At 38.2% G+C, this 27348-nt stretch overlaps 1 protein-coding gene across 12 annotated transcripts in view; it reads right to left on the reverse strand.

The window, feature by feature from the left end:
* Positions 1–27348, reverse strand: part of Pafah1b1 (platelet-activating factor acetylhydrolase 1b, regulatory subunit 1) — a 58981-nt gene that overhangs the window by 26356 nt on the left and 5277 nt on the right. For 2 of the 12 annotated variants that reach the window (XM_087574642.1, XM_087574641.1), the window contains exons 2-5: positions 20595–20749; positions 20354–20410; positions 17311–17388; positions 6651–6859 (exon numbers count right to left, since the gene is read on the reverse strand). In XM_087574642.1, the coding sequence (XP_087430768.1) occupies positions 6651–6682 (32 nt within the window). In that variant the 5' untranslated portion in view covers positions 6683–6859; positions 17311–17388; positions 20354–20410; positions 20595–20749. The remainder of the gene's footprint in view (positions 1–6650; positions 6860–17310; positions 17389–20353; positions 20411–20594; positions 20750–27348) is intronic. The other 10 variants (XM_087574644.1, XM_087574643.1, XM_087574637.1 and 7 more) reach the window with 5 other exon arrangements.

Below are 27348 nucleotides of genomic sequence, written 5' to 3' on the forward strand. Positions count from 1 at the left end.
CTAATAGGTGTCATCCATTTTTCTTTATCCCTTTTGAGACACCCTCTCTCAATGGACTAAAACTTTTCAAGTAGGCAAGGCTAACTGGGTGGGTAGTGAGTTCAAGAATCCACCTCCTCCAGCCTCACCAGCAATGGGGCAATTCCAAGTTATCAGGTCTATTAAGGCTTGTTGTTTTTTAAAATTTATGTATATAGGTATTTTGCTTTCATATGTTTATCTACTACATGTGTACCTAGTGCACAAAGAGGTCATGAAGACATCAAATACTGTGGAACAGGAGTTACACAAAACAGTGAGCTGCCATGTAAAACAGAAGGCCAGGTGGAGTGGCACTCACCTTTGATGACAGCACTATAGAGACAAAGGCAGCAGGCTGCTGTGAATTTAGGACCAGCCAGGTGAGTTCCAAGCCAGCCTAGGCTACAGAATAAGACTGTGACTCAAAATAAAGTGCTACAATAATGCTAAACAGTAGCAAGTAAATTTTCAGAGAAGTAGAAGTGAGAATTATGGTCTTTGAGAGATATGGGATTGGGGTTGGGGATTTAGCTCAGTGGTAGAGCGCTTGCCTAGCAAGCACAAGGCCCTGGGTTCGGTCCCCAGCTCTGGAAAAAAAAAAAAACAAAAAAAAAAAGAAAAAAGAAATTAGAAAAAAAAAAAAAACTTTGGGGGGCTGGGGATTTAGCTCAGTGGTAGAGCGCTTACCTAGGAAGCGCAAGGCCCTGGGTTCGGTCCCCAGCTCCGAAAAAAAGAACCAAAAAAAAAAAAAAAACTTTGGGAGAGATATGGGATTTTTCTCCACATCATTTAATTTCATTATAAAATGAAAACTACTACTTAAGACATTCAAAACGTTTTGTTAAAACACATTTAAAGCACATTCATTAATAAAATGTTTTAGATTGAATTATATTTAATTTTAAAGATGACTGAGAAGAACAAATTGTAGAGAAGGCCTTCAAACATTAAAAAAAAAAAGATATAGTGGCATCTACCTATAATCCAGCACTCAAACAGTTGAAGGCCAGCCTGGGATGCACAGCAATAAAGAAAGGACTACATGGTAACTACTGGACATGTGGTAACTGAAGGAATAAAGCTTCATGGATGTGAAAAGCAAAGCTGTAAAAACGCGGTTTTGAGAAACACATCTGGTGGTCAGGACGCCTATGACAAACCTGTGACCTTTCTAAGAGATTCATCTGACGTCAGGATGCCCAGTGATATGATAAAGTTTTAGTGATCAAGATACTGAGACAATTCTGACTAAGCTAATTAAGACAAAACAATAACAACTGTTCTCAGAAAGACCCCCTACCCTTCTCTGTGGTAAATTCCGAGAACAACTGCAAGATGTCATCCTGACCCTGCCTGACCACCCAATTCATCTCCTCTCTAAGAGACCTGCCAACTTAGCCCTTTCCCAGTGATTCACCAAAGCCAGGTGTAGGGCTGGATGAGGAAAGTGACTAATTAAGCCAAGAACAGCCCCTTGAGCAGGCCAGCCAATACCTGACCAGATCCTTTGTCCTGTGCACCACCAATGAGAACAGGTCAGCTAACCCTGTTGCTGAAGTCTGCCCTCTGTAACGAATAAAAGTTGTGTACTTTGGGGTTTGGGGTTGCCTCTCCCTCCGTGGATGAGCAACCCCACATACGTGGATTAAAAACCTTATACCCTCATGCTATTGCAGCGGTCACTTTGTCAATCTATGCTCTGGGTGGCACTCTCGAGGTAAGGCCACAATGGGGTCTTACAACGTAAGAACAGAGGTAAAACAGATCTTTTCTTCTATACAAGCCACAAGCACCAACCCCAGGTGGCTTCAAAATTATAAAAAATGTACAGTAAAATGATAAAAATTGTACAGTAAGGCACTTTTTAAAAAAGATGTATTTATTTTATGTCTGAGTGCTCTGTCTGCGTGTACATCTGCAAGCCAGAAGAGGGCATCAGATCACATTATAGGTGGTTGTGAGCCACCATGTGGTTGTTGGAAATTGAACTCAGAGCAGTCAGTGCTCTTAATCACTGAGCTACCTCTCTAGCCAATAAGGCACTTCTGAAGAATGATGCTTAAGGAGACATAGAGTATAGCTTTCACCCAGATGCTGCCACAGTGACCAGATACACACACACACACACACACACACACACACACACACACACACACAACATACACAGACATAACACCCATGCACATAAAATATAAATAACCAAAAATACAGACACAAACATCAAAATCTAAGCAGACCTCCGATAATACAAAAGCACATATACAGAGGGCTAATTCACTATAACGTTACTTTTAATGGTCCAAAAATGGATGACTGGTTAGAAAAAAAACAAAAAACTCTAAGCTATATATACAGTGGAATATTACATGCTCTCTTTTCATACATATGTACACATATACACACAACCATAATACATACATACATGCAGGGAAGATGAGAGCTCTTTGAACTGATATGAAGTAGTGCTAGAACATGTTAAGTCAAAAAAAGGGAAGTCCACAGAAGGGGCTGAGGAGGTGCTGAGTGGTGTAAGTATACACTGTTCCTTCAGAAGACCAGAGCCCACGCTGAAAGGCTATCAGTTGCCTCTAATAACCCCACCTCTGAGGAAATCCAGGATCTCTGGCCTCTATGGGCACTTGTACTGACATTCATATCCCAGAGATACACATGCATATATGTAATTAAAACTTTTTTTAATAGCACTTATGAGTCAAGTCTAATAGATTATGTTGAAAGGCTAAGATTCAAGGAGTACAAATTGAGTACAAGGACAGTCTGAGAAAATGAGTAAGACTGTCTTAAAAAGAAAAAGAAATGTAAAAAGATGTAGTCCAATGGTTGAGTGCTTATTCAGCAGCCCTATGTTTGTATCCAGCACCTACCCTCAACCAATCAACAAAACAAAACAAAACAAAACAAAACAAAACAAAACCAAAGGAGCTGGAGAAGACAGCACAACAGTTAAGAACATCAATTAGTCTTGCAAAGGAACCCAATTCCAAGTTCAGCACCCACTGGCAGCTCACAACCATCTGCATTCCCACCTTCAGGGAATCTAAGACCCATTGAGCATGAGCCATACACACACATGCAGGCACACATAAAATTTTAAAATTAAGGCAAAAAAATCCAAACCACAGGCATATGAAATATGTTTAATAAAAGAAGGAGCACGAAAATATACTAATTTCTGGTATTTTTATAAAATGAAAATGAAATGAAAATGAAAATGATTTCTACACACACTGAGGATATAGCTGGGTAAAGAAGATTCTGAACAGATATGTTTGTAGTTGTTTGGTTTTCTGAGAAAGTTTTACCATATACCCCTAGACTAGACTAGAACTCAGAAGTCCAGCCTGCCGGTCTCCCTCATGCTAGAAGAAAGGTGTTCACGTAGCACCTGGTTGTGAAACAAAGTCTTGTGTAGCCCAAGTTGACCTTGAACTTGCTACGTAACCAAGATGACCTTGAATTTCCTCATTTTTCCTTTATGCCCATTTGAGGCTTTCTATGATCTTGGGCTCCATATCATGGCTTCATGCACACTAAGCAAGCACTCTACAGAGCTGCTTCCCCAGCCAAAGGACATTTTTATGTTTATCTGTACGTGTACATTTTTTAAAACTGTGTTTTATTATTTATGTCTATGCACAACTTTGCACAGACATACTATGTGTGAGCGTGTGTGTTTGTCTGTATAACTGATATCTATGAATTAAAGGGCAGCCTGATGATCTACATAGTCCAGGCAAGGCAAAACTACAAATAATAGGATACAGAACAAGATACCTAAAACCCATAAAATTACAGTATAATTATAATATATAAACAGAATTCTATTTTAGAAAAATAATCCTCACAGAAAGGAAAACCAATAATAATACAATCAAATAACTTACAAATGTATTTTATGCCAGGGTGGATAAGGGGAGAAATTAGAATAGGTTATGAATTCTTTTCGGGGGGAGGGGGGTGCTGGAAATATGGCTCAGTGGTTAAAAGCACTGACTGCTCTTCCAGAGGTCCTGAGTTCAAATTTGAGCAACCACATGGTGGCTCACAACCATCTATAATGGGATCTGATGCCCTCTTCTGGTGTGTCTGAAGATAGGTACAATAAATAAGTAAATCTTAAAAAAATGAGTCTAGGGGTTGGGGATTTAGCTCAGTGGTAGAGCGCTTGCCTAGGAAGCGCAAGGCCCTGGGTTCGGTCCCCAGCTCCGAAAAAAAGAACCAAAAAAAAAAAAAAAAAAAAAAAAAAAAAAGTCAATGTTACTATTCAGAACTACAGTTAGCATGACAGAAGATTTAACTAGGACATAGAAAAATAAGAAAGGGGGTTGGGGATTTAGCTCAGTGGTAGAGCTCTTGCCTAGCAAACGCAAGGCCCTGGGTTCGGTCCCCAGCTCCAAAAAAAAAAAAAAAAAAAAAAAAAAAGAAAGAAAGAAAGAAAGAAAGAAAGAAAGAACCACATATATATAAGGATGAAATTATAAGAATCATGACATCCTGATTTCTAAAAGACGTTTATGTGTACATATACCTATCAGTGTTTTGTTGTTTTATTTTTGTCTTTAATGTATGAGTGTTGCATGTATATGTATGCCTGCATGCCAATAGCAAGATCAGATCCCATTACAGATAGTTGTGAGCTATCATCACGTATGTGCTAGGAATTCAACTCAGGACCTCTGGAAGAGGTGCTTGCTCTTAACCGCTGAGCCATCTCTCCAGCCTCTATCAGTGGTTTTAAACTGGGGCATTGGCAATATCGAAAGACTTTTTTGTTCTGGCATATAATAGGCAGCAGATAGATACGCTGTCCACTGTCTATCTCAATCACACATACCAAAAAATTTTTGTTTTTGTTTTCCAAGACAGGGTTTCTCTGTTTAACATTACTAGATGTCCTAGAACTCAACTCACTTCATGGACCATAGATCAGGCTGGTCTCAAACTCAGAGATCCACCTGCCTCTGCCTCCCAAGTGCTGGGATTAAAGTTGTGTATGCTTCTGATGTTAGAGGCCTTGGATCCCCTGGAACTGGAATTATAGACAGTTGTAAGCCACTGCACTTGGATCCTAGGAACCCAGGTCCTTTGCAAAAATAGTACACACTCTCCACACTCTTAAACCACTGAGTCAACCTTCTACCCCTTTTTCTTTTCTTTTTTAAAAGATTTATCTATTATAAGTACACTGTAGCTGTCTTCAGGTACACCAGAAGAGGGCACCAAATCTCATTGTAGATGGTTGTGAGCCACCATGTGGTTGGCTGGGATTTGAACTCAGGACCTCTAGAAGAGTAGTCAGTGCTCTTAACTACTGAGACATCTCTCCAGTCCTTTCTTTTTTTTTTTTTTTTTTTTTGGTTCTTTTTTTTTCGGAGCTGGGGACCGAATCCAGGGCCTTGCGCTTCCTAGGCAAGCGCTCTGCCACTGAGCCAAATCCCCAACCCCTTTCTTGTTTAATAATAGACTGTTCCTTGGTTTGACTTTTTCTATTCTTTCTTCTTGATTTGTGTATGTAGGACATATTTTTAAGAACATGCATATATTTCTTGTTACTTATTGACAGTTTCCCCCTTATTGACATGTCCAATGATGATTCTTTGCTTAAACCATTCTTTACTGATAAAAGATAGACACTATGGCAAAGTAAAAGTTTACTTTTTATAACATCCTATATTAAAACAAACTAGGTTTAATCCTAGATTAAAACAAACAAGCTAGGGAGATAGCTCAGCAGGTAAACCACTTGCCGTTCCAGTATTAGGACCTGAGTTCAGATCCGCCACACTTACATAAAGAGCTAGATTTGGTGGCACCTGCCTATATGCCCAGTGCTCAAGATTCCCAACCTTGCCAAATTGCTCAGTAATAGTAATAGATACTATCTCAAAAAATAAAACTGCAGAGTAACATTGGCTTCCACATGCACATAAGTATGCACCCCCACACACACATGCATACATATACATGTACACACCATACAATCACATAAAATTAAGTAATTACTCTTTTGTTCTGCTTTTTTGAGATAGTGTAGCTCTGGATTTCTGGAACTCACTATGTAGACCAGGTTAACCTCAAACTCAACGACCCACCTATTTCTGCTTCCTGAATGCTATAATTAAAGATCTATATGAATCACACCTGGTACAACTGACTTTTCTTTTAATTAGAAGAGCTACTTATGCAGCCCTGACCTGCCTTGGAGTATAATATATCTAAGAGATTTTAAAAATCTTTTTAAAAAAGGATAAAAAAGGATAAAAAAGGATAAAACTTACCAACTAATCATTCATTTGCTTTAAACTCAAACATGACAAATAATTCCTTGCTAAAAGAAGGTCCAAATTTGAAGCCAAGGCAGTGTCAACACTAATATAATAGACACTGGTAAAAATACTTTAAACTTGGGACTTCCCAAGACAGCATTTTAATACTTTCACTCCCACCCTAGTTCTTCCCCCATCACCTTCCCTTTTGTGACATGGTCTCAGGTAGCCCAGGGTTGGCAGAATATGAATGACTCTGTCTTTACCACCCTATGGACAGTAAATCATGCCTAGATTATTATTATAAGAGGTGTCTAAATAGCAGAAAACAGAGAAACTTACAGTTCATCTCGTTGTCTCTGGGACAGCACCATTTTGGCTGTAATGTCAAGCTTATTTGATATAGTGGTATGTCCCTCCAGAAAAATCAAAAGTTGTGATCCCTGGATTTGAATTAAATATGCCACTATGTGGCTTCCACAGAAGGAAATATGATTCTTTTTTCAAGTGAATCCAATCAGCAACCAGTCAACAAGTAAGGTTCATTCCACCTGAAAAGAAAGAGAAAGGAAAATAAATACAATTATTCTCCTCACTTAAAATTTTATTAGTTCTTGCAATGTGATTATAATGCTAGTGTGCAAATTAGATGATATATTCAACCTACAGTTAAAAAAAATTAGTCGGGTTGGGGATTTAGCTCAGTGGTAGAGCGCTTGCCTAGCAATCGCAAGGCCCTGGGTTCGATCCCCAGCTCCGAAAAATAGAAAAAAAAGGGAAAAAAAATTAGTCAATGCCAAAATAATTCCCTATCTCAAAGAAAAAAAAAATACAAAACATAAACTGCTATGTAGATAGGCATCCTCCTGCTCCCATAAGTGTGTTTCAACCTAGGTAGTATCCCCAAGCCCAGCCACACTTTATGCAGTTAAAATTACCTTCAACGATCTAAAGATGCAAAACAGTACTTTTGTTGTTTTTTTTTTTAAAAGATTTATGTATTTGAGTATATTGATGCTGTTTTCAGACACACCAGAAGAGGGCATTGGATCCTGTTAAATATGGTTGTGAGCCACCATCTAGTTGCTGGGAATTGAACTCTGGACCTTTGGAAGAGCTGTCAGTGCTCTCAACCACTGAGCCATCTCTCCAGCCCCTTGTTGCTGTTTTTGAGATGAGGTCTAATGAGTAGCCCTGGCTGCCTAAGACTCTCAGCAATCCTCCTGCATCAGCTTCTAATGATAATTTACAGACATGCACCACCACATCCAGAAACACAGCAATAATTTTAAATTTAACATATTTACCTGTTTAATTTTTATTATTACTATACAGCTGCTTTAGAAAACTCCAATTCTGCTTAAGAGATAGATGTTTATTTTACTTTTGGAGTCAGGGTAGGGTAAAAAAGAATCACAGGCATGCTTTTCAGAACAATGAATAACCTACAGGAAATCTGCAGTGATGAGATAGCTAGCTCAGTGGAAAAGGCACGCTGCTGCAAAACCCAACAACCTAAATCCCTGGGAGCCACATGGTAGAGACAATCAATTGCTGCAAGTTTTCCGATCTTCAGAGGTGAGTACACACAAGTACTCAATCAATCAATTTAATTGAAAAATAAGATTAGATCTGAGGTTTAGCAGTTAAACTGCTTAGCTTAGGCAAGGTTCTGAATTCAATAGCTAGAATGGGAGAGAGGGAGAAAAGTGAAGTATGTATAGCACGTGTATGTGCTCAAGTGAGTATATGAGTTAAGTATGCCGTGTCTATTTGAGTAACAGTCTAAGTATGGAGTATGTGTGTAAGAGACAGGGTATGTTAAGCACATAGCGCATATATTTGAGTGAGTATATAAGTGAGTATGAAGTACCTATATGTGTGAGTATAAAAGAATGTATGTTATAGGGCTGGAGAGATGGCTCAGTGGTTAAGAGCACTGACTGTTCTTCCAGAGGTCATGAGTTCAATTCCCAGCAACCACATGGTGGCTCACAACCATCTGTAACTGGATCTGATGCCCTCTTCTGGTGTGTCAAAGACAGTAGGGTTATATACATGAAATAAATAAATCTTTAAGAAAAAAAAAGAATGTATGTTGTGATTAACTACAAGTGAGGCTGAGAAAAAGCAATTAAGGAAGTAAAAGTAAATCGTAGACACCAAAATAGTTGGCTGCATTCAGCACCGAGTTCACTAATAACCTTGTTGAGAATGGCTCTGGTCAGATGTTAGAAAAATGGCTTAATATGACACAAACAATATTAATTATTAAACAACAACAACAAAACAGTAAACAGGTATTTTGTTAGAGCCCAAGCTGGCCTGGAATTCAAGGCAATCTTCCACCTCAGTCTACCAGGTACTGGATTACAGGAATGAATCACCATGCCTGGCTAGAAAACAATGTTTAAATGAACAAGAAAGAATAGAGATGATACCATAAACATTTTACAGGTGGGATTGGAGAGATGGTTCAGTGGTTAAGAGTACTAATTGCGGGCTGGAGAGATGGCTCAGAGGTTAAGAGCTCCAACTGCTCTTCCAGAGGTCCTGAGTTCAAATCCCAGCAACCACATGGTGGCTCACAACCATCTATAATGGGATCTGATGCCCTCTTCTGGTGTGTCTGAAGACAGTGACAGTGTACTCATACATAAAATAAATAAATAAATCTTAAAAAAAAAAAAGAATACTAATTGCTCTTCCAGAGGACAGGACAACAACCACATGGTGACTCATAACCATCTCTAATCTGATCTGATGCCCTCTACTGGTGTGTGTGAAGACAAGTGTACTCATATGCATAAAATAAATCTTTTAAAAAAAAATTTAGAGGCAAATACAAGCACTTGTTTTCCTCTGCCAGATAAGATGTTTAAACACTGATGGGGGGAAAATCCCAAAGAATCAACAACAACAAAAAATTATAAAGAATTTTTTGTTTGTTTGAGACAGGGTTTTCCTATATAGTCCTGGCTGTCCTGGAACTCACTCTGTAGACCAGGCTGACCTCACAGAGATGTGCCTGCCTCTGCCTCCCAACTGCCAAGATTAAAGGTGTGCACCATCACTACCTGGCTAGTTATAAAGAATCTTAATAACAATACAAGCAAAATACTCCCAGCTTTTATTGTAGATACTCTAAACCAACACTACTATAAAAATAGACAGGATGTGCAATTATACCTATGTATTTTATATTAGTGTAGTGAAAAAACACTGAAATATTATTATAAAATCAATCTGATCGGGGGCTGGAGAGATGGCTCAGCAGTTAAGAGCACTGACTACTCTTCCAGAGGTCCTGAGTTCAATTCCCAGCAACCACATGGTGGCTCACAACCATCTGTAAAGAGATCCGATGCCTCTTCTGGTGTGTCTGAAGACAGCTATGGTGTACTTATATATAATAAATGAATAAATCTTTAAAAAAAATCAATCTGATCAAGTCTTTGACTCTAATCAATTTGCAGTAAGTAGAGGGCAGAGGACACAAATAGCCTTAGAAAGCAAATTACTTAGTTTCTTCAAGGAAAGAGAGATAGAAAAAGGAACCTGAGGATTCAAAGATAAGTTGGCTCAAACCTCCAATCACAGTATTCAGGAGGTCAAGACAAAAATATCTTCACTAGTTCAAGTTAAATACTGGCTAAATTGTGAGTTTCAAGGACAGTCTGGGTTGTCCCAAAAATAAATCAAAAAAAGATAAGAAACATTCAGCAGCTGCAATTTATGAACCGTGTTTAGATCTAGATCCAAACTATAAAATAAAGCAATGAGCAGACACTTGGAAAAATCCGAATACTGATTAGAAAACTGATTATTAAAAATTATAAAATTCACTATATATTCTCTTAGTTTTATCTAGTTAGATATTTTCCATATAAAGTTTTTTTTAAAGTAGAAGTTAGAACTATAGATGTGGCTCTATGGCAGACAAATTAACACACACACATGTATTAAGTTCTTACCACCACAAACCAATACATCAGAGGTATAATAAAGAAAGGGAATGAGATTTGGATGCAATAAAAATGGTTAGACATGACCAAGCTTTAGAATATAATTCCAAAACACAGAACTCATTAATAATGTACTCCAGTCAGAGTATAGATGTATTCCTAAATATGCCACTTTATCCAGTCACCTTCACACATAATTGGAACAGAGGTAGCACAGTTGACAAAGTCCTTTCCTGGGGCATGAAACCTTTGGTTCCATCCCCAACATTGCATAAAGTGATACAAACCTCCAATTCTATCACTGGATAGGCAAAAGCAAGAGGATGTTCAAGGTCATTCGTAGCAAAGGTAAGTTCAGGGCCTACCGAAGATACAAGACACCCTTTTTCAAACAAAATACCACCACCACCACCCCCCAAAAAAAATCCAACTTTTTTTTGTAGAAAGGAAAGAAGGATATGTGCCCAATACCACCTGCCACATTATTATTATTATTATTATTATTATTATTATTATTATTATATTATTTTGCTTTGGTTTTCGAGAGAGAAGGTTTCTCTGTGTATCCCTGGCTGTCCTCTTCTGCCTCCCAAGTGTTGGGATTAAAGGCATGTGCACCACTGCACAGCTGGCACATTATTACTTAAACAAATCAAAATATTCTAAGAATATTGAGGGATATAATAAAGCAATAGCTTAAAGATATACATCTAATTATAGATTTCTGTTCTAAAATGAATGCAACATAGAATTCTGAATGTAAAACAAGGTACAACTCAGGAATGGCTCGATGATCGTCACATAAAATGTTTTAAAACTGGGCTTAAAGAGATGACACAACAGTCAGAACACTGGCTGTTTTTCCAGAGGATCCCATTTTAATTCTTAGCACCCACATGACAGCTTATAACTTTCTCTGTAATTCCATCTCCAAGGGATCCCATACCCTTACACAAACATACATGCAGGCAAAATATACTAATGCACATAAAATAAAAATAAATCATTTAAAAATTATTTTTAAGGTTTAAAATTTTAATCAGGGCTGGAGAGATGGCTCAGCAGTTAAGAGCACCCAACTGCTCTTCCAGAGGTCATGAGTTCAATTCCCAGCAACCACATGGTGGCTCACAACCATCTGTAAAGAGATCTGATGCCCTCTTCTGGTGTATCTGAAGACAGCTACAGTGTACTTATATATAATAAATAAAATAAATCTTTAAAAAAAAATTTTAATCAAATCAGCAAATTGTTTTTCTCTATGTGCCTCTGCTAAAACAAGGTCTCACTAAGTAGCTCCCAAATGTAGATCAAGCTGTCCTTGAACTAACAAAGTTCTGCCTGCCTCCCTTGGCTTCCCAAATGCTGGGATCAAAGATTTGAGCCATCATACCCAGTTCATTTTTACTTTAACATGCTACAAATTAGGTAAAATTTACCAAATAACTTTAAGAAAATATGGGTCAAGGACATGTCAGGAAAGAAAGCATGTAATATTTCAGAAACCAGTCAGATGTGATGGTACCCCCTTTAATCCCAGCAAGTCGAGGCAGGCAAATTTCTGAGTTTATAGTCATCCTGGTCTATATAGAGTTCCAGGACAGCTAGGGTACATGGAAAAGATCGTCTCAACAAAACAAAAAAACAAACAAAAAGAATTCAGGAACCAGGGGCAGGGGAATAAAATGGTTTGCTAAGTGAGAATACTTGCCTCCAAACCTAATAATCTACGTTTAATCCTTGGACTACCACACAGAAAGAGAATGCCCTTCTACATTGTCTTCTGACATATACACAATTTTAAAATAAATGCCAAGACTGTTAAAAGAATTCACATTTTTAATGAGTTACGCCTTTAGCCATCTTTTAGTAATTTTTTTATTTGGTTGTTTTTTTGAGACAGGGTTTCTCTGTGTAGCCTTGGCTGTCATGGAACTCACTCTATAAACCTGAGTGATAAGATTAAAAGTATGTGCCAACACAGCCAGGCTCTTTTAGTAATTTTTTTTCTATTTTTTTTATTGAATTTTTTTAAATTTACATTTCAAATGTTATCCCTTCCCAGTTTCCCATCCATAAATCCACTCGCTATCCCACCCTCCCTCCTCCTTCTTCTATAAGGGTGTTCCCCGACCCATCCACCCACTCCTTCCCGCCTCTCTACCCTGCCATTCCCCTACACTAGGGGATCCAGCCTTGGCCAGACCAAGGGCTTCTCCTCCCATTGGTGCCCAACAAAGCCATTCTCTGCTACATCTGCAGGTAGAGCAATAGGTCTGTACTCTGTGGATGTGATTTAGTCCCTGGGAGCTCTGGTTGGTTGGTATTGTTGTTCTTATGGGGTTGCAAACCCCTTCAGTTCTTTCAATCCTTTCTCTAATTCCTTCAATGGGGACCCCGTTCTCAATTCAATGGTTGGCTACAGGCATTTGCCTCTGTATTTATCATGCTCTGGCAGAAGCCTCTCAGGAGACAGCTATATCAGGCTCCTGTCAGCATGCACTTCTTAGCAGCAGCCATACTGTCTGGCTTTGGTGGCTGTATGTATATGGGCTAGATCCCCAAGTGGGGCAGGCTCTGAATGTCCATGCCTTCAGTCTCTCCTCCAAACTTTGTCTCCATATCTCCTCCTATGAATATTTTTGTTCCCCCTTTTAAGTACTGAAGCATCTGAACTTTGGTCGTCCTTCTTCTTGAGCTTCATATGGTGAATATTAGCCCAAAACCTCAGATTACCCAAGATACTATCTACAGACCACATGAAGCTCTTTTAGTAATTTTTATCTACTGTCAACCAACCTTAACCTATCTTTGTTACTACCTGTTAATAGCAGATCTTAGTGAATCATAGAGCTTCTAAACTAAAATGTTGACTTTTGATTTAAAGCTTTCAATTTTCTAACATTTAAAAAATATAAGGATGTGCCCAGCTTAGTGGTGCAAACCTTTCTTTAATTCTATCACTCAAAGGCAGAGGTAGGCAGATCTGGGTTCATAGTTAGCCAACAAAGTGTTCCGGAAATGCTGGAGCTACACAGAGAAACCCTCTCCCAAAAGAAAACAAACAAACAAAAAACAAAAACAAAAAAAGAATGAAAAGTCTAAGTTCTCATCTTAGTTACACACAGCGCTAAGACTAAAGCATAGTTCATTTAAAATGTAAATTCTTTCAACAATCTTGACACTTCTGTGTATGCATGCATGTGCATGTGTGTGTCCAGTCAACTTTGGGTAGCTTCTCTATTGCATGTACTGATCTTAGTTTTTTGAAATAGAGTCTATTTACTCATCCTGAAATTCACTGTGTCAGGTAGCTGGACTCTGAGGCTTCAAAAGCTTCCTGTTATTTCTAGTGTGCCCTCTCAGGATCAACAAGTGAGCTCTCAGCTGTCCTGATGCCATGCCTGTACTGTCATAATGGACTCTAATCCTTTGAAGCCATAAATCCAATCAGACACTTTTTTTATAAGTTGCCTTGCTCATGGTGTTTTAGCACAGCAACAGGAAAGTTAAACAGTGGGTGTTGGGAAACTAAATTCAGATCCTCATGCTTGCACAACAATTTACCCTATCTTCTTAGATCTGTTTTCTATAGTTACAAGAAACCCCTATTCAGTTAGTACTTAAAGCATTCATGTAACACTTGAAAATATGTTTTGGGCTAGAGAGATGGCTCAGTGGTTAAGAGCACTGACTGCTCTTCCAGAGGTCCTGAGTTCAATTCCTAGCAACCACATGGTGGCTCACAACCATCTATAATGAGATCTAATGCCCTCTTCTGGTGTGTCTGAAGACAGCTACAGTGTACTTACATATAATAAAGCTCTTTTAGTAATTTTTATTTACTGTCAACCAACCTTAACCTATCTTTGTTATATGGGCCGAATATGTAAAAAAAATAAATAAATGTAATTTATTATATTACATATGATAAATAAGTAAAAAAAATAATGTTTTACATATTTTTCATTAACTCTTTGACCAAAGATTATGACTAGGTGTGATAGAGATCAGACCTAAAATTCCAGCAGGAGAATATAAGAATTTTAGGCCAGCCTAGACTCCCCCGCCCCCAACTAAGAATCACTTCTACCATTCTCATATGTAGTAACTCCCAAATTAAAGCAAAGAGCTGAAAGTAGAAAGGCTATAGATTCGATTATCAAAGTAGGTTTTGGGCTTTAGATCAGACAAACTTATGTACAAAATTTTAAGTCCAAACTAGACATCCACTGCTTTCTGCTATTATCACTTAGTGTAATCTTTCACTAAAAAACATACATTTTCTTATACTCCCTGTGATAGTTAATTTTGTATGTCAGCTTGGCTAAGTAAGCCATAGTACTCAAATATTTGGCCACACATTAATGTAGATATAACTGTAGAGATATTTTAGATAGCATTACCATTCAAATCAATACACCCTTAAAAAAAGTCAGCATGGGGCTGGAGAGATGGCTCAGCAGTTAAGAGCACCGACTGCTCTTCCAGAGGTCCTGAGTTCAATCCCCAGCAACCACATGGTGGCTCACAACCATCTGTAATGGGATCCAATGCCCTCTTCTGGTGTGTCTGTACTTATATGTAATAAATGAATAAATAAATCTTTAAAAAAAAAAAAAAAGTCAGCATGCCCAAGTAGGCCAATTACTCTTTATAATATGGTTGGGCCTTAGGCTAACAGTTGCAGGCCTATGAGAAAAGACTTCCCCTATCCTTCACACCAGAGCAGCAATTCTTCCCTTTGTAGTCTGTCAACCTTCACTTTCAATTTCTTAAAATCAAGTAGGTGAATCTCTTTTCATGCAAATCCTACCAGTTATAGTTATATATTCCTTTGTTTATAGGGGTTTAAACTATCCTTAAAGTGTATGTGATAGCTGGACATGGTGGCTCATGCCTTAGGGAAGCAGAGGCAAGCAGATCTGTGTGACTTTGAAGCCAGCATAGGCTAGTAAGCTCCACAACAGGCAGAGCTACAAAGTGAGCCACTGTCTTAACAACAAAAAAGGATACTAGAATAAATCCTAGTTTCTTTATAGTCCTGGAACTTGATCTATAGAACAGTCTGGCTTCAAACTCAGAGATCTGCCTGCCTCAGCCTACCAAGCACTGCAATTAAAGGCATGCCACCCAGCCAAAGAACTGTAGTCTTAAAAAGGTTTACTGTTGGGGCTGGGGATTTAGCTCAGTGGTAGAGCGCTTACCTAGGAAGCGCAAGGCCCTGGGTTCGGTCCCCAGCTCCGAAAAAAAAAGGTTTACTGTTTTCTCTTTAAAAGGCTACTAATAGTTTACTGGGGAGTTTAGTTCTATTCCCTTGGTATCTCTATGAAAACTAATATCCCTTTGAGGGACAGCAAAAGTAAAAAACTTTAGCCAGGTACTCTGGCACATACATACCCTTTGGAAGCACATTTAGGTAGGTATCTATGAGCTTAAGGCCAGCCTGATCTACAAAGCAAGTTCCAAGCCAGCCAAGGCTACATAGTAACACTTTATCTTCCCCACCACCTACATACATACATACACACACACACACACACACACACACACACACACACACACACACACACACACACACACTGTAAGGCTGGAGTGGTGGCTTAGTGGTTAAAAACACTGGCTGCTCTTCTAGAAGATGCAGGTTCGAATCCTTGCACCTACAAGGTGGCTCACAACAAGCACCTGTAACTCCAGTCCAATACCCTTAGTCCTCCACAGGTACTAACTGCATGCAACATACAGACTTGCATGGAAACAAAATGTCCATACATACATTTTTTTTTTTTAAGAAAACTGTTTCTACCCTACAACAAACAAGAAAGCAGTGTTCTTTTTCAACAAAGCCTATTCATAGCTTCCAAATGTAGAAAGGGTATTCCCCTTTTTAACTTCATAAGCCATTTTTGACCCATGAAAGTTTTAAAGAAACTAAGAATTAGGACTATATTATAGACAGCTCTAACATTTAAAAATCTCGATGAATGCCTAAAAACGGAGAAAGGAATTATTAAAAAAAAAAAAAAGACAAATACTTATTTTAAGTATTATTTTTAGTCACATTTTTTTTCTTTTAAATTTACTTTAGTGTTAGTCTATACTCAAGTAATTGCAAATACAAAGAAAGGCTCTGCACTGCAAAGTTCATGTACAGGCATAGAATACGCTTGGCACATTGTTTTAAACACTCTGGAATATGAAGAAGTGCTATTTTCTAATAAAGTTTCCTAGTAATATACTTAGAAGATACTCTATTCTACTAAATCTACTACTTTTCAAGTTTTTAAAATGTTATGTTGGGGGCTGGGGATTTAGCTCAGTGGTAGAGCGCTTACCTAGGAAGCGCAAGGCCCTGGGTTCGGTCCCCAGCTCCGAAAAGAAGAACCAAAAAAAAAAAAAAAAAAAAAAAAGTTATGTTTATCAATGTTTTCTCTAAATGTTTGTGTGCATATCGTATGTGTCTGGGGCCAGAGGAGGTCAGAAGAGGATGTCAAACACCCTGGGATCAGGGTAGGACAGTTGTGAGCCAATGTGTAGCTTCTGGAAATCGAACCTGAGTCCTATGAGCAAATAATGCTCTTAAAAGCTGAGCCAACTCTCCAGCCCTAAATCCACTATTTCTTGACTTTACTGAAATTCTATGATGGCAAAATATTACTACATAACATGAAAACTACTACACTAATTATACTCTTACACTGTAGCATAACTTTTAACTTAGGAGTCTATTACTCCATTAACTGAAAGCTGTCATGGAAGAACACATAAAATAAATAAAGTAATAAATGTAAATAAAAGCAATAATTCCTTAGACTAGAAAGCACTACAGAGAAAAAATAATTAGCTAAAGTTAACTAGTTAAATACAAACTAGAACTGTTGATCAGAATCACCTAAGGAACTCTGAAAATAAGCTAGTCTAGTCCTCATTATCAAAAATTTAGAAGCAAATAAATTTTAATTTTATTCAATAGATAAAACTTAATCCATATGACTTTGATGCACACCCCTAATAAAGAGCCAGACAGTAATACACACCTTTAATCCCAGCACTCAGGAGTACAGAAGCAGGTGGATCTCTGAGTTTGAAGCCATCCTGGTATACAGAGAAGCCATCTTGAAAAACAAACAAAAAATGGTGGAGGAACCTATAATCCTAGTATTCCAGAAGCCAAGTTCAAGGCCAACCTTGACTATAGCGACTTATATAGTAAGAACCAAACTCCACCACCCCAAAAACAAATTAACAGAAAGCAGTACAAAGGCTAGCTTGTATTAAAAGATCAAAAGCAAAATTACAAAGAAAAAAATTTGAGAACTATCAGTGTCAGAAAACCTTATATGTGGGACTGGAGTATGGCTCAGTGTAGAATGCTTGCCTAATGTATATAAGGCTGTGAGTTTGATCCTCAGCAGCATAAATTAATACACACCCAGCTTCTAGTTTTTTGTTTGACCCACATGAAAAAGAACAGACTCAGCAAGTTGTCCTCTGACCTCCATGTATGTGTTATAGTGTGTGTGCATGCACATTCCTCCCCCCATATACACATAACAAACAAAACAAATGTGACAGTGGGTTTTTTTAAAGAATATCATCAGAGTGATGCTGTGCAAAACTCCAAATTTTTATTTGCAAGTTCAATTTAATACTAGTGAATATTTAATTAGTATTAGCAAAACTTTCAGCAGCTAGCATAAACAGCAAATCCTGAGTTTTATTCACTTTTACATGCTTTTATAAGAAAAAGTTAAGCAAACTCCTGTGATTTCCTAGTACTTTGTATATACACACATCAGACTTCTCATACTGCACTGTAATTAATTATATACTGTGATATCTCAACAATACTCTTCCAAAGCAGGAACTCTTGACGTTTATCTCTAAAATAAATTCACAGTAATTAGCCCACAAATAGGCATCTTTTGTTTCCTAATTATCTTACGAATCATAGTAAAACTAAGACCAAATTTTAATGTGCTCCCAGAAAGCAAAGATATATAAGTCACTTTAGTCTCTCTTCTCTTTTAAAAGGCCAAGCAAATTCTAAAATCTAGTCAGTTAGATTCATCACAGTTCAGGTACTTGGGCTTGGGCTGGATGTAAATTTGTTTTGTTTTGTTTTCTTTTCTTTTTCTTTTTTTTCTTTTTTTTTTTTTTTTTTTTTTTTTGGAGCTGGGGACCGGACCGAACCCAGCGCTCTACCACTGAGCTAAATCCCCAACCCCTGTTTTGTTTTTTTGAGACAGGGTTTCTGTGTAGCCCTGGAACCCACTTTGTAGACCAAGCTAGACTCAAACTCAAAGTTCCACTTGCCTCTGCATCCCTCCACACTCCCCCATGCTGAATCTAGGCTTGGGTTACCACCCCCAACTGACCTTTTTTTCTTTTTTTCTTTTTCTTTTTTTCAGAGCTGGGGACCGAACCCAGGGCCTTGCACTCTTGCGCTCGCTAGGCAAGAGCTCTACCGCTGAGCTAAATCCCCAACCCCCCTTTTTTTCTTTTAAAAGACTGATATTAGCATGTATCAGAGCAATACATTGTAAAAATCCTACAAAAGAAAAAAAATTGGCGAGCTGCCTCAACATTAAACAACTTTTTATTACCTTTAGCGTTCACATTACTGCTGTTCTGGGTTCTGCTTACATTTTCAAGAGACACTAAGACAAACTCTACTAGAATTGTCTATAATTATGATTTTTAAAGTTAAACCCAAATTGGATATTGATGGTGAATGTCTGTTAGCTCAGAATCAAAGGTGGAAAGCAGAGTCATCCTTAGCTACAGAGCAAGTTTGAGGCCAGCCTAAGATATATAAGACCCTGCCTTTAAAACAAACACACACACACACATTATATGGATATTGAGGATCCAAACTCCAGTTGTTATGGTTATGCCACAATCACTTTACCCACTGAAATATGTCTCTAGTCCTGAGATGGTTTTCTCTAGGGTATTATATTGGTCCTACAGGCAGATCCCGCTTCTACTAGACAGCAACTGCTCAGAAGTTATAAAAGCGGTATTCCTCAACTGATTTCTAACTATTATCCACACTAATGTTTGTCTCCTTTTGTACAAATAACTTAGAAGTAGGGCTAGCAAGATGGCTCTGCAGGTAAAGGTACTCACCATCAAGCCTAATGATCTGCATTCCAATCATCCCACACAGTGGAAGGGGAAATCCCAACTCCTGAAAACTACTCTGACCTCTCCACACATGAGCTATGCACACATGCAAATGTACATGCAAAAAACACACAATATAAAGAAAAAAAAGTTGAGACAGTCTCTGCCCTTAAGAAAATTACAAAATACTCTCTAGGCTCTCTTGCCTTCTTGCTCCCACTGTCCTCCCTTCTCCCCTCTCTCCACGTGCTCACGGCTGGCCTCTCCTCCTCTGCCTTTCTGTCTCTACTACCCTCAACTCCCCTCCCCATACCCTGTATAACTCTATTCTATACTTAAAAAAAAAAAACTATGGGGTTGGGGATTTGGCTCAGTGGTAGAGCGCTTGCCTAGCAAGCCCAAGGCCCTGGGTTCGGTCCCCAGCTGGGGGGGGGGGGCGGCGCAGGGGGAGGCTTACAAAATAACTGAAGATGTGAGCTAACCGGATTTATTCATTATGCATGATAGGCTTTATACTGTAATATAAATAAGGATTAATAAAATACGATATATTAAAGGAACACACAATACAGTTGAAAGCTAGAAGGCTAGGGATGGTAAGGCGGGGTAAAAGCACTAATGAAACTGTTGTTCTAACCAAGTCAGCATTATAAAATAAAAGATTTCAAAAAGAGATGGAATTGGCTGCCAATTTTTTGAGGCAGGTTTTGGGAAAAAAATAATGTGGAAAAATATTCAAGTACAGATTTTGAGTAGTTAGGAAATTCAGTATTACAATAAAAGCATACTTTACCCTATTCACAGCAGCACTCTAAAGAGTACAATGTTAGAAATCATCTATTTCTGAAGAGTATCTAGAAAATACTCTACTATGAAATACTCTACATAAGAAAATATATGGCATAACATTCATGTAAAGTCTAAAAATCTCTACAAAGTATTATTACTCACTTTGTTTACTGATATGCACTTAATATAAAAACCCCAGGACCAGGACAAGAGCTGGCTCTGCAAGAGAAAGCGGCTCATAACCATCATGACCAGCCCTAATCCCAGGACCCTCAGGAGAACAAACAACTTCTAGAAGGAAGTTTTTCTGTAAATTTTACATACACACTTTTTGCTTTGGCTGGTTTTTTGTTTGTTTGTTTGTTTGTTTGTTTTAAAGGCACGTGTGATAGGTAGCACATACCTTTAATCCCAGCACTCAGGAGCCAGAAACAAGCAGATTTTTGAGTTTGAGCCAACCTGGTCTACAAATAAGATTTCCAGGCCAGGGATGCTTATATAGTGAGATCCTGTCTCAAACAAACAAAAAAGGACTGCATACAAATAAGAGGCAGGCAGCTAGGAAGAAACAAGACAGGATTGTTTAGAATAGGTATGAAAGAAAGATATATAAAATTGCAATTGTAATATTTTATTCTTTTAAAGCTTTGATTGTAGTAGTTACATGGACACTTGGTTATATAATTTTTTCAGTGCGTGTATATAACGTATTACATAATAAAAATAAATGATGCAAGAGATAGTGCAGATTAAAAACACAACCCATTCTACCAGAGGACCCAAAGTTGGTTCTCAGCAACCACACCATATAGCTCCCAGCCACCTGTCTTTCAGTTCCAGAGGGCTGGACACCTACTTCTGGCCTCCATGGGCACCTGCATTCACATATATAAATCCAAACACAGACACATAATCAAAAAATGAAACTTAGATAAGCACTGTAGTATAGCATTCAGGAGGCCGAGGCAAGTAAATGTCTAAATTCAAGGCCAGCCTGATCTACAGGTTTACATGTGAGTTCCAGGACATCCAGAACTATGTAGAAAGACCCTGCTTCAAAACAAACAAACAAACAAAAAAAAAAAACCCCAAACCAAAAAAAAAGGTAAATAAAAATAAAACTTCAAATTTTAAGAATACTTGTGACTATGCATAGGTCCCCTCATAGGCAGATTAAGTTAGTCCCACATTTTTTGTTGCTTATTTTGGATTGGTTTATAAAATAAAGTCCTGTGTTGCCCAGACTGGCCTTGACCTTGTTTGTGATAACCTCACCTCCTCAAGAAACTAAGATTACAGACAGCACCATTTCTGACCAGTACTATACTTCTGATATCTTGCTGAATAGAATTTTGGAGTCAAACAACAAAAGTTTAAGTATCATTGTACTGGTTGGTTTTCTGTGACAACTTGACACAAGCTGGAGTTATCACAGAAAAAGGAGTCTCCCTTGAGGAAATGCCTTCATGGGGCTGTAAAACACTTTCTCAATGAGAAAGGAATGCCATCCCTGGACTTACGGTAGCCCTAGGTTCTATAAGATAGCAAAGGTGAGCAAGTCAAGGGAAGCAATCTAGTAAGCAGCACCCCTCCATGGCCTGTGCATCAGCTCCTGCCTCCCAAGTTCCTGCCTGTGTGAGTTCCTGACTTCCTTTGGTAGTGAACATCAATGTGGAAATGTAAGCTGAATAAACCCTTTCCTCTCCAAATTGCTTCTTGGTCATGATGTTTTGTGCAGAAATACAAACCCTGACTAAGACAATCACTTTGGTGCCTAGAGGTCAGTAGCAGTTCTGTACAGCCTAGAATTCCAGTCACCAGGAAAAATAGAATCAATCTGATCTTTTTGAATCAGATTAGTCATTCACAAACTGGGGAGAGATGGCTCAGTAGTTAAAAGCACTCCCTAGTCTTCAAAGAACCTGATTGATTCCCAGCAACCAACTCCAGTTCCAGAACTCCAATACCCTTTTCTGGACTCCTCTAATAACAGACACAAACGTGGTACACAGATACAAATTAAGGCAAAACACCCACACACATAAAATAAAATTTAAAAACAAAATGAAAGCTGGGGAGAAAGGATTTAAGAATTAAGATTTAAGAAAATTTGTCTAGTAGCCTTATTTACTATCCTATACAACTCTGCTTATTCGATAAATCGTTTCTCAATTCTACTTTCTCACTCAAACTATCATCTATACTTTTCCCTTCCCACTGCACTTAGTATTCACAATTCTACTTAAATCTTTCTCCAGTCAACAATCTTCATTATCATTATATTTCAAACAGTAATCATTCTTTCCTGAAAAACTGTGACCTCCACACTGCAAATAAAATATGTAATACACAATTGATCAGAATATTTGCCTTTGCTTGAACTTGTTCAGTAACTTCTAGATTACCTACTAGCTATACAGAAGATACAAATTATATCAGTTTAGTTCATATAATTTTCCATCTTCATATCCCACGATCTCTTCTCCCAAACTCTCCCAGCATACATGTAAGGAGTTTCCATGCTTTTGTAGCAATATGCTGTTGTTCTACTAAGATGATCTTCCCCAGTGTCTGCTCAATTACTTAAAGAGTCATTTCAAAATTCATCTTTCAAACAACTGCCTATAACTCCAATTGAAGGATCCTACCTCTTTTTGACTTTTGGGGGCTCTTTAACACATATGGTATAAAAAACAAATACTCAAGTTTCTAATTAGTCAAAATACTTTTTAGCTGTTAACTGAAGTACTTAAATCTTACTTGGGGCCAACTATAATGGTATATACTGAAATTCTAATCTTAGAAGGCTGAGGCAAAAGGATTACTTTAGTGAAGAAATTGTGGTGTAGACCACATTATAGGATGCATGATTTTAATCCCAAGATTCAGGAGGCTGATGGATCTCTCCAGGTTCCAGGCCAGGCAAAGATACACAGTGAGACCCTGTCTCAACGCACACTCCCAATAAAACCACAAGATCCTGCTTCAAAAAAATAAAAAAGCAAACAAACCTGTAAAAAAAATTACATTAGTAACTATATATGGTTAAACTGTATAGTTTAAAATTCTCTTATTTATTTTTTAAAAAAATGGGGGACTACAGAGATAGACTGGGTTTGATTCCTAGCTCCTACATGGTGACTCAAAACCATCTCTGATTAAAGTTCCAGGGATCCTCTTCTGGCTTCTGTGGGTACCAGGAATGTATATGATACACATTACAAGCATGCTGGAAAACAGTCATATACATAAAATAAAAATCTAAAAAGAAAAAAAATAAAGAATATTACCGGGTATGGTAGGATACACCTATAATCCTAACAAACTCCAAGAGGTTATTAAGTTAAGACAATGAGTTTAAAGCAAGCCTGGGCTACATAAAAAGACAAAAACAAAATCAAGAGTCCTGGGCCAGTAAAATGGTTCAGTGAGAACTCTCGCCACCAACCTCTCACTTCCACTCCCACACACTAAGTAAACAAATAAATGTGGGTTTTGTTTTATCTTGTTTGTTGGTTGTTTTTTCTAGACAGTGTTTCTCTGTGTGATTGCCCTGGCTGTCCTGGAACTCTTTGTAGACTAGGCTGGCTTCCAACTCAAGAGATCCACCTGCCTCTGCTTTCCAAGTACTGGGATTAAAGGCTACATGACCACACCCAGCTGAGTCCCTGTCTTTAAAAAAAAAAAAAAAAAAAAGATTGACTTGTGCATAAAAAAATTTGGGCAGGGGTTGGGGATTTGGCTCAGTGGTAGAGCGCTTGCCTAGGAAGCGCAAGGTCCTGGGTTCAATCCCCATCCCCCCCCCCGGGGGGGGGGGGGGGGGAATTGGGCATGGTGACATTCAACTTTAATCCTAACACTCAGGAGACAAAGGAAGGACAATCTTCATGAGCTCATGACCAGCTAGGTATACATAACAAGGCCCTACTTCCAAAAACTAAATTAAAGAGAATTAAAAAAAAAAAAAGATAAGCTAGAGCTACTGTTACAAGAATAGAGAACTTTTTCTAGAATATTATGCCCAAGGCTCCAGGTTCAATTCCCAGCATCACAAAAAAACAAAAACAAATGAAAAAAACCAAGGGTGCGTCCACGGGGTGGGGGTGGGGAGCTTTAAAAAAATAAAAACAATGGGGCTGGGGATTTAGCTCAGTGGTAGAGAGCTTACCTAGGAAGCGCAAGGCCCTGGGTTCGGTCCCCAGCTCCGAAAAAAAGAACCAAAAAAAATAAAAAAATAAAAAATAAAAAAAAAAATAAAAAATAAAAACAAAAACATAGCCATCTGTCATAAATCATAAATTTCAACTCTCTACAGTGTATAAATCATAAAACTGTTTTACTATTGTGTGTCTGCCTACAAGAATGATGGGTGGGAGGGTTGGGGATTTAGCTCAGTGGTAGAGCACTTGCCTAGGAAGCGCAAGGCCCTGGGTTCGGTCCCCAGCTCCGGAAAAAAGAAAAAAAAAAAAAAAAAGAAAGAATGATGTGTGGGGGTTGGGGATTTAGCTCAGTGGTAGAGCACTTGGCTAGCAAGCGCAAGGCCCTGGGCAAGGCCCTGGGTTCGGTCCCCAGTTCTGGAAAAAAAGAATAAAAAAAAAAAAAAAAAGAATGATGTGTGTCTGTGGGGCCATATGCCTTGGTGCACCTGCAGAAAACAGTGTGGAATTCTATCCTTGTATATGGGTTCTGGGGATCCAACTCAGGTCACTAGGCTTGCAAAGAAGTGTCTTTAGTAGCTGAGCCACCTGGACGACCCCAAACATGACTTTTTATAATGCTTCAAAAGTTAAAATTATTTGGCCAGGGGAGTACAGCTCAGTGTTAAAAAGCATTTGATTTGCCTATATAAGGCCCTAGGTTTTAAGCCAACACTTAAAAATACTTTTAATTTTTAAATTTCCCCCAAGATTTAAGGTTTCAATATTTTCAGCAAACTGTCAAAAATTTCCTAGTCAGAGTTAACTGCCAATTCTTGTCAATGTAAGAGCAAATTACCAAAATGCATCCTTAGTTTACCTAGTTAGGGCATTCTATAAAAGCTTGTGACCCTGCTCTTTGGGATGTTAACCTTCTACAGAGAACTCACCCGCCTGACTCCCCTACCTTAACTCTAAAGATGCTCTTGTTACATTAACAAACTTTAGGGGTTGGGGATTTAGCTCAGTGGTAGAGCGCTTGCCTAGGAAGCGCAAGGCCCTGGGTTCGGTCCCCAGCTCCGGGAAAAAAAGGAAAAAAAAAAAAAAAAAAAAAACTTTAGGCCTGCCTCTTCCTTAGAGTGAACTATGGAACTAGGATGTGCCTATGAACTTGCTCTGCTACTGAGTCACACCTCTAGTCTTTTTTTTTAATCACTTTTCACATAATTCTGCATTCAATCAAATGTAAAGTATTAAAATAGTTTTTTATTTTCCTGGTGGTGGTGGTTTTTAGGGTTGTTTGTTTGTTTGTTTGTTTGTTTGTTTGTTTGAGACAGGCTTTCTCTGTGTAACCTTGGCTTCCTGGAACTTGCTCTGTAGACCAAGCTGGCCTTAAATTCAAATGAGATTGGCTTGCCTCTATCTCCCAGTGCTGGGATTAAAGGCAAATATCACAACTGCCCACTAAAATAGTATTTTTAAAGCAGTGTTAGGTACTGTCTAACAACCCCTATTCAAATACTTAATGCCTTATGTCTGTAAATATCCAATGCAAGAACAAAGGTAACAAATGCCAAATTAAATAATACAGGCAATAAATGCTACAGTTGCCATTTTCAAAATTAGGATTAAAGCCCCTCTCCCTCTCTCCATGTATTCCTGGCCAATGGTCTCTCTCCTCCTCCTCTTCTTCCTCTTCCCCCTACCTCTCTCCTTTCTCAACTCAGTTCCCATGCCCCCCAAAAAAAATTAAAATGAAAAAGGTTAAAGAAAAGAAAGTAGAGAAACAACACAAGTTTACACACTTGATCTCATTCTCATCATATGCTGCACTCTGCAAAATGATGACGCAGCAAGTTCTCTCAGCTGGGCAGTAGTGTCCCACACCTTACACAGAGAAACCTTGTCTTGAAAAATAAAACAAAACAAAAAAAGGTGTCTCACCAGATCCTGGCACCTTGATGCTTGACTTGCCAGCCTCCAAAACTTTGTTTTCTTCAAGGCTTATTTTAAAAAGAAGTAAAGAAGCAAACACTAATATCTGGGCTTGCTCAGTAAAAGTTAAGTGCAATATGCCATCCAAAATGAAAACATTTCAAATTATACCCTGAACCATGATTGGTTTGAAAGGGAATAAACAAACAAAAAAGCATTTAAGGACTGGCAAGATAGCTTAGAGGAAAGCTGTTTACTGACAAGTTTTGAGTACCCTAATCTTTGGGACCCAAATGGTATAAGAACAGAATCCCAAAAGTTGTCCTCTGACTTCTGCAACTCATAATGCGGCGTGTACTCCCACACCCACAATTAAATAAATAAAATGTAATGTTTTAAATATTTCAGGGAGAGCCTCTAAGAATTTTCTAATGTAAAAATGTTCACCTCTTAAACAGTTGCTCTGTAGTTCCAGTTCCTTTGATTATATACCCTTAATATTTGGGCTTCATGGTACAAACATGTAAAAATTAAGTATTTTGTAATTTTTTTTTCAAAAGGAGTTAATCACTATAGAAAAGAACTATTTGACATATAAGCTAGCACCAAGGTGGCACTCCAGCTACTACTACTCAGGTGACTGCAGGAGAAGAAATTCCTGGAGTTTTAGTTCCCTCATAGATGAAAATGTATCCATCTACTTAGATGAGAAAAGTTGAAATGGGTGCCAAATTCAGTAGTGACAAACTAGACAAATGTTTGACAAAGCTAAACGATAATATTGAAGAAATGTGTCTAGAAAATTCCTGATAAATTAGTCAAGTACTGTTTTAACCAACAGTCACCAATTTTTAAAAAGAAAAAAAAATCAAAATAATAAGTACTTATGATGAGTATTCTGAGTATAAGGCACAGATACCAATTAAAATCTGTACCTCCTGTGCCAATGACAAAAATTAATAAGTTCTATTTAAGTGAATGTGCAAATTGTCATACCCAATCAATAACATTGTTGAAATAATCCAAGACTTCGGGGCTGGGGATTTAGCTCAGTGGTAGAGCGCTTACCTAGGAAGCGCAAGGCCC

This window comes from Rattus norvegicus, chromosome 10, assembly GCF_021556685.1.
Source record: "Rattus norvegicus strain SHRSP/BbbUtx chromosome 10, alternate assembly SHRSP_T2T, whole genome shotgun sequence".
In the NCBI taxonomy this organism is placed as follows: domain Eukaryota; kingdom Metazoa; phylum Chordata; class Mammalia; order Rodentia; family Muridae; genus Rattus; species Rattus norvegicus.